The 7,987-nt window shown below is 35.0% G+C and overlaps 2 protein-coding genes across 2 annotated transcripts in view; one reads left to right on the plus strand and one right to left on the minus strand.

Annotated features, from left to right (window-relative positions):
• The window catches only part of LOAG_16804 (integrator complex subunit 4), a 7,367-nt gene extending 2,820 nt beyond the window's left edge, over nt 1-4,547 (minus strand). The window contains exons 1-13 of the mRNA XM_020449463.1: nt 4,337-4,547; nt 3,798-3,961; nt 3,472-3,708; nt 2,833-3,017; nt 2,504-2,670; nt 2,052-2,131; nt 1,817-1,901; nt 1,529-1,633; nt 1,253-1,457; nt 938-1,050; nt 619-711; nt 362-504; nt 132-247 (exon numbers count right to left, since the gene is read on the minus strand). Of these exons, the coding sequence (XP_020307015.1) occupies nt 132-247; nt 362-504; nt 619-711; nt 938-1,050; nt 1,253-1,457; nt 1,529-1,633; nt 1,817-1,901; nt 2,052-2,131; nt 2,504-2,670; nt 2,833-3,017; nt 3,472-3,708; nt 3,798-3,961; nt 4,337-4,477 (1,834 nt within the window). The 5' untranslated portion in view covers nt 4,478-4,547. The remainder of the gene's footprint in view (nt 1-131; nt 248-361; nt 505-618; nt 712-937; nt 1,051-1,252; nt 1,458-1,528; nt 1,634-1,816; nt 1,902-2,051; nt 2,132-2,503; nt 2,671-2,832; nt 3,018-3,471; nt 3,709-3,797; nt 3,962-4,336) is intronic.
• A 393-nt stretch (nt 4,548-4,940) lies between these two features.
• LOAG_10750 (hypothetical protein) lies at nt 4,941-7,396 on the plus strand. The gene is made up of 5 exons (XM_003146274.2): nt 4,941-5,067; nt 5,387-5,537; nt 6,059-6,291; nt 6,516-6,769; nt 7,227-7,396. The coding sequence occupies exons 1-5, from the start codon at nt 4,978-4,980 to the stop codon at nt 7,348-7,350; spliced, it is 852 nt and encodes a 283-aa protein (XP_003146322.1). The 5' UTR covers nt 4,941-4,977; the 3' UTR covers nt 7,351-7,396.
• The last annotated feature ends 591 nt before the right edge of the window (nt 7,397-7,987 follow it).

The raw sequence follows: 7,987 nt of genomic DNA on the forward strand, positions 1-7,987 counted from the left end.
AACAAAAAAAAAAAAAACTGATAGTCTTTAAAAAAATCTGGTAGTTGTGCATTCCGTATGCCATTAGATCAATGATCTACATATTTCTAAATCCTAGAAATATTGACCAAATGCTCAAATAAAATGCTTACAAAACTGGTCATCAACTGCTGGCTCTGTGATATCGAAAACAGGATGCAATTCCAGCAGTTCATCGGATAAGAGTTGCACGAATGTCGCATGACGACGGCCAAGATCACTCATACATCTAAACAACTTTGAAAATGTCAGTAGCTTGATTGAAAAATATAGTAAATTTGGAAAAATATTAAGGAAATCGCTTTAAAAAATAGCAAATTACGGAAAAAAAGATCAGACCTACTTGAAAATTGACTGACGATCAATAGGGAACCTTCTCATACAATTGAGTAGTGCTTTGACAACATACCGAAGGCAATCAGGAGTACCTAATGTTGATCTTGACAGTAATACACACAAAGCTTCTCTACTGTCTGGCAAAGCATCCTTAAAATAAAGCAAGAGTGAAACGCAAAAAAGAAAAAAACACAAAGCGAAGTTCCATAAAACCACCTGCACTGCGAGGTAATAAGAAATTCATAGAAATAATATAATACTGACATCAAGAACGGTCAGTATGGTGTCAAGCTGCTCTTTCTGCAATATGCCATGGACAACCAGCGGTGTCAGGGCGCGTACAGCATCTAGGCGCACCTAAAACTTGTTCAGATTTTAAGTTTAACTCTTACCTGTTTATTATAAATTACAAAAGTTGCGTAAGTAATCCTATAGTGCTACATAACACAAATTTATTATTCCAAGTGCAACTTTGGCGGAAAATGATACAAAAGGATAAAGATGGAACGCAAAAATTGAGAAAAACTTGAAAAAATGTTATGTGATAACGTTAAATAGTGCTTTCCTAATGAAACCACAGAACCTGCTCAATTTCGTCGTTGAACATATCGGCTAAATGATCTAAAGCAGCAGCTGCTAAGAATGGACGGTCAGCGGCTAACTGGCCCAGAGAATAAACACCAGCCTGTCGAACAACTAAAAGTTTTACAGCTGATATAGTTGGTGGAATAACTTGCCCAAAGAATTCAGCAAAAAATGAAAAGAAAATCAACAAAATGAAGAAAGCTACAATCCCCATGACAGCGATGCGGTAAAAATTTATTTTTGCAGTCCTTTTATAAAGCAGTCTTCTCAAAAATTTAAAACGTCATATATAATATTGGTATTACCAACATACTCATAAATTCATCTTCCAACGCTGTAACAAAAGCACCACAAGCTCCTGAAGAAATGATGCTAGCTTGTTCTTCATCGAACCTTTCCACTGGAGCATCTTCTCCCAATTTTTTCCCTGTTGACCATTCGCTTGTTGCTTGTGAGCGCCGACGTCGTGATCCATATGCTTGAGGTTTTTTTGAAGCACCATCCCGTGTTTTTGACATCTATAGTACACAAGTAGTAACTCAATAAGTTCTTTGCCAAAGCTCTTGTCGGGTCTGATAAAAAAATTTACCCTCATAGCATTCAATAGTTTCTTGTCAAGCGTTTGATCCAAAAAAGAATCGGAAACCTGTTTGAAGTCACCCAGAAGTCGGGCAGCAATAGCACGAACAGTGACCTAAAATAAATTGAAGGATTTCTGCACATGGTCCATTTAGGTACTGATCCATAAGAGCTGAATTGTTGCAAAACCCCTTTATCGAAAAAAATAACTCATATAAACACAAGAGCATTAGTAAAAATAAGTCCTCAAAATTTTTGATAAAAATTAAAGATTACAGTCTAACATGTTAATCCTCACCTCCACATCATTGATTGCATGGCATACAGCAGCAAATGCATCATCCACTAACCGCAGTTTTGCACCGTTTCGACCAATGACTTCCCTTAATATTTTATTTTTCCATACAGCGTGAAATAATGTTATGGAAAAATGCGAAATTTTCATGAAAAACTGACGGAGTATTTAGTCTGCTAGTCGATTTAGCTTATATAAATACAAGAAAAAGAAAGAAATGACTGGTTAGTGGAATTACATTTCGGGGCGATAGTCTGCAAATGCTTTCAATATATACAGCGCTTCTTTTCGAACTATTTTTGACGAGTTTTCACACAACTGGAAATAATTTCTTAATGAACATATGTTTAAAACATCTATAAAACGATGTTTAACTTCAGCAAATTTATTGGAAAGAACATGCCTCACTGAACATCACTAATAACGCAGCAGAAAAGTAAGTTTTTGTAGTAAAGTTCTAAATATTATAGCCAAGAACAATGATTTTTTTTTCATTCTTATTCAATATTCATATTGAAATTATTCACGTTCCTGACACTCTCGAAATGCAGGAAAATGGGACGGATGTTTTTAACTCCAACTTTTGAAAGCCTAAAAACTCGACATTCATTTTTAAACTTTTAGACAACGTACTACAGGTAAGTTTTAGCAATATGGAACTCTATTCATATTAAAGTTATAAGAAGATACATTTTTCACTTGCTGATAAAGAGAAAAACTGAGTAAACGCCCACTCGTAGCCATCGCTGAAAGACCCTTTACTGCGGCTATTCGCACCCGTGAATCGCGATCTTCCGCCATTGTCGACAAAAGTTTTTCGAGCCACAGGAACTCTTGTATCGAACATTGCTCCTTGCCTAAAAAAATATACCAGAATTACAGATTCTGCTAGCAGTAACAGCCTTCTAGCTAACTTATCATTACTCTTCTCTTCTCTTTTCACTGTCCGCTTCTCAGCCTGCTTTAGACAGCTGAAGATTCGCTGATATGACTAGGTAAAAATGCATAATAAATCGTACTTTTTAACAGACACGTCACAAAAAGATTAATAGCAGCAATGCGATTGTTTTGGTCGGTTGAACGCACGCTTTCCTCAGCCATACAATTCATTTCCTGTATGTATTGACCTATTTTCAAGCCTTCAGATAGTGCCCACTCAAAAAGAGCTAGCAATGAAGCATATACAGCAGGTCGATGAAATACACTGCAACGTTATTTTATTCAATAAAAGTAATAATAGGAAGTGAAATAAGCAAAGGAACTTGATCTCCACAATCAAAACTAATGGGTAAAATAAAATGATAATTCAAAAACAACTTCGATAACAAGAACGTCTAATATCTGACCGATTAAGAAATACTTATTTTACAAACAAACTACATTTACAATTCCAATGTTAATTCTGCAAAATATTACTTAATGCTCAAAAAAATGAAATATTCTAAAGATTTCCGAGTAAGAAAATTTTATCACGTACGAGACTTTGCATGATGTTGAAGGAACAGATATTTTATGACTTCCTCCTAATAATTATTATGTGATCTACGTTTTATCTATTTCTAACACTCTGGACAAAGTTCTCCAACTTTTCTGCCTAACAGAGAGAAAGTTTAAAAACCAGAATTAATAATTAATAGGAAACTTTAATTGGTACGTACCCTGTTTCCTTTTTATCCTTATCATCGGCCATCAATGTCACGATTTCGTCCCATATATTTTGCTTCATATCGGCTGATTTGCAGATATGAAGTGCGTAGAGTAAGCAAGTATTAGTTATAGTCACAATTCTTGAAGATGATGCTATTTGAATCAAAAGCTTTGCGCAATAAAACTGTGAATCAGCACTGAGAACAGACAAATGTTCTCCGAAGAATTCTCGCAAGCGTGACAATACCCTGAATGTGGATCGAATAACAAATGAATCCTCCAAGAGAAACAATGACACTAATAAAAACTAAAATTCAAACGAGAATTGAGAATCTACCCCAACTTATCGCCATTTTCTGTGCATTTCAGGCACTCTTCCAGTACCATATGGGGGATTCGACCAGACAGCTTTAATCCCATTTTCTCAGATTGAGTACTCGGAACAGAGTGTAAGCGTGGTCTCTTCGAATCCGGTGGTACCGTTGATGATGATATAGCAGCCTGCAACACGACTCGATTCAAAGTTGGTAATTTTTGGAATCTTCCAGCATTCATCAAATCAACAGTGAATGGGATATCATCAAAAAAAGTTAATCGGCGTAGAAGATATCACGTTATTGAATTTTCTAACGCTTTCAAAAATAGAAAATAAATGAAAAGATTAAGCAGTTTCCCCACTATACAGATCATGAGATTCAAGCTTATGGAAATCAACTCATCTATAAAAGACAAAGACTTTCTTATGACTTGAAAGCTTCCTGTAACTCGGTAAACTTGTGATATCAAAAAACATGTGAAGTATTCGGAGTATTCGGATGGAAATATGTTTCACAGCCACTGTACATCATCATCAATATCAGTACAGACAAAACTTACCAGCACTTTGGTGACTTCATGTGGGAACATGACCTTCGAGATCTGTGATGTATCACCAGGTCTCTCACGCTTTAGCCGATGTAGCGATCGGCATTGCAGGTCCTTCGAATACTTCGATGCAGACATCCTCTCTTGTTGCATCAGTTATGTTCTGAGTCGACAAAATGTAACGATTTCATCGCTTGTCAACAGGTAGTCCGTTAGATTTGTGCATCGAGGATAACGACCAGGTGTGGCGGTAGGGATGGTGCTGTTCAACCTTAATTTTTTTTCCATCTTTATTATTTCATAGTATTGTGGAGTTACTTTTTATTTAAGTGCTTTTCTTATTTTTTTCACACTCTCTTTTCACAGAATCCACTACCCCTTTCTCTCTAATCACATTTCCATGACTTGATCATGTAACTAGTTTAGTCCTTGTCGGTGCTGTTTACTTTTTGCAACTTACCAAAAGTACTCACCTTTTCAACATCTCTCTCTTTCTATATATACATATATATATATATACATATATGTATATACATATATATATATAGAGAGAGAGAGGAAGAAAGGAGAGGTTTTAAATAGTGATGGTTTGTTTTAAATGATTGATATTATGTGATTTCAGCTTACCGCTATAAATTATCGGTTCACAGAAAATGGCTACTCGAACAGAGGAAGAAAAAAGAAGGGATGCCAGCAGTTTTGTAACAAATTTCAAGGACCACCTTACTTATAGTGACTCGTCGGTTTGTTGAATTTCAAAAAAAGTTATATATATATATATATTTTTTTCGGACAGTTTGATTATTGACTGTGTTTGGAACGCCATTCTTGAATGACGGTACCTTGTAATTAATGGGACAAACAATCTGAATGGATGGCTCTTCCTCACACAGTTGTTATCATTGTTAAAGAATCTGCAGCATGCTTCACCTTCAAGAAATGCAAGCTTCGTTTCTATCGCAAAAGTATATGCTGAGTGTGAATGTGAGAATATTTTATCTATCAAAAAAAGACAAATGAAGACGCCGTGGACGTTTGGGCGAAGAGTTTTGTTTTTTACAGAAAGAATGGCGATGGGATGCGGAATTTGCATTTTTTGTTCTGAAACAGTGTATAATAAGTCGTATACTGATCATCATCATACAGTTTGTTATGAATGTCGCCATAACTGATTATCCTACAGATGCCTTTCAAGGAGTTCCAGTCCCACAAGGTTAATACTACAGAATTTTGAATTGTTGACTGTATTTATTTATTACGGTTCCTTATATAGTATTAGCGTTTCATATTCATCCTTTTAAGAATCATTGGCGAATCATGTCCACAGTATTTTGTCTTCAGATGTCATTTCATCTGAAAATCACACAGCGAATTATTGTTGATGCCAAAATATTTTGGATATAATCGGCCAGTGATGTGTTTTGATGTGAAAAGAAGTCATCTTTTGTGCTAATTCAAAATAGTGTCTTTTTGATTTACTAAAAACCTGAATCAAGAAGACTTCACTGTGCTTGCTGTTTTGATTGTATTAAATTGGCAATATTAAATTACTCTTCGGTTTTAAATTGACAAATGCATTCTTGTGAAAGGATTTTAGCCGTCGAAATACTTTCCTTAAAAGTTTTACAACTGGGCAAATGTCTAATATTTGGCCAGCTGGCAGATTGGATCATGGGTGGACTAGTGCTTATTTGTTTGCTGTATTTCATCAGTTTAATTTTTCAAACGTTACAGAGGAGTTATCTCACGCTGATCGTTGGATCCGCATTGCTTTTGGTGGTCTAACGAAGTGGGATGCAGTACATTTCCTGCATATTGCGCAGTACGGCTACACTTATGAGAACAATCTTGCCTTCTTTCCTTTATTTCCAACGTTAATTTATTCTTTCACATTGATTTGGAGCTGGGCACTACCTTTCGTTCATTTTTCAACAGCTATTATACTCACCGCCGTCACTGTGAACTTTGTAAGATTTTTGTAAATGCGATGCAAAAGATGCAAACTTTGTAAGATTTTCTTTACAACTTTGTGAGATTTTTAGATGCAAAAGCAATGAAAAATTTTGATGTAGAATGATCAGATATACAACATAAAACAAAGAGTCAGACAAATTATATCATAATTTATTGCAAACGTTCGACTACAATTACTACCTTATTTGAAATAGGTGTTGTTCGTGGAATTTTATAGATAGCTTTTACTTTATGCGGCCAACTATTGTATGCGTTGCTGCTTATGCTCACTAAGTCGAAGAAGCTTGCTCTGCTCGCTTGCCTTGTGTTTACTTTTAATCCGGCTAGCGTCTTCTTCTCTGCCGTTTACTCCGAAAGTGTGTATATGCTTTTAACTTTTTGTGGTATGTTCACACTTTATGCCGATTCATCTCTATCATTTGTACGTTATATTATTGCTGCTCTATTTTTCTCCTTCGCATTTGCAACGAGGTTAGTTTTCATATTCCTTTTTTTTCTTTTTATACATTTTGGCAGATAAACGAAAATGGATTGGTCAGCTTTAGAGTGAAGTTTAGGAATTTTCTTTTCCTTCTTGACTTGTCTCATCAGGTAATTTAATATGGACATGCCCGCACTAATGTGGCAATCATTTCCCTTATCGCGCGATATGACCAATTCGCAGTCGCTATCCCCGTTAACCTATTATGTTGAAAAATAACTATTATAAAATATTTTGTAATTTGACTCTCATAAATCATGCAGTATTTGTTACCGTTTATATCAAAAATTTTTGTAGCAGCAGTGAAGCTTCACATTTTCAATATTCTTTGAAAAAATGAGCAAGATAACAGTAGACAAATAGAAGACGTTGTTTTTAATGATTGCTTTTCCATCTGTAGAGCCTGATGCATGGCTACATATTAAGATGACTAAATTTGTTTTTCAGAGCAAATGGTGTTTTCAATTTCGGTTACATTTTATTCCAACTAACGGTGGAAACAGTCTACTCGATGACATTGCATAAATTCATCTGGGAGCGCGACTGTGGTATTGTGTTATTGAAGGTGTGAAATCATCAAACGTTTTGTTGTTGTGCAGTATCCTCCTGTTGTTGTACGTTATATATAAGGTTTTCCATTTTCTAACTTCATCATGGATTCACTTTGAAGTGGTTATATATATATATATATATATATATAATAAGTTAGAACGAGAGCAAGAAAACTATTTAAAATGCTTTTATACCAACAAATTGCTTTCATATGCAAAACATTCACCATTTAGTTAGCACTTAGTATAGTTTCCTAAAATCTTTAAATATCGTACATTTTTAGTGGATATATTTAAATTTGAACAAGAGTTTGCTTGCTAGTGCAAGCTGATGGATATCATAAAATTTCTTGGACATAAATATGATTTGTTGACATTTTATGCCAGCATGTTAACATTTTACGCCATAATCATTTTTCACAGAATATTATTACAATATCTGGAAATGTGTATATCGCCAAAAATATACGTGTTTGAATAGAGCTGAAGAAATGATTGCTTTGTCGTTTTGTCCTAAGTTTTGGCTGTGTAATAGTTGGTTCGATAAGTAGCTGTACAGGATGCATACTGCTTAAGCCTCGTAATCAAATCTTCGTGTATTTTATGAATTTTTCAGTTATTCCGTTTCATCATGGTTATTACGATCTGTTGGTGTAT

This window comes from Loa loa (genome assembly GCF_000183805.2).
Source record: "Loa loa unplaced genomic scaffold supercont3.20, whole genome shotgun sequence".
Lineage (NCBI taxonomy): Eukaryota > Metazoa > Nematoda > Chromadorea > Rhabditida > Onchocercidae > Loa > Loa loa.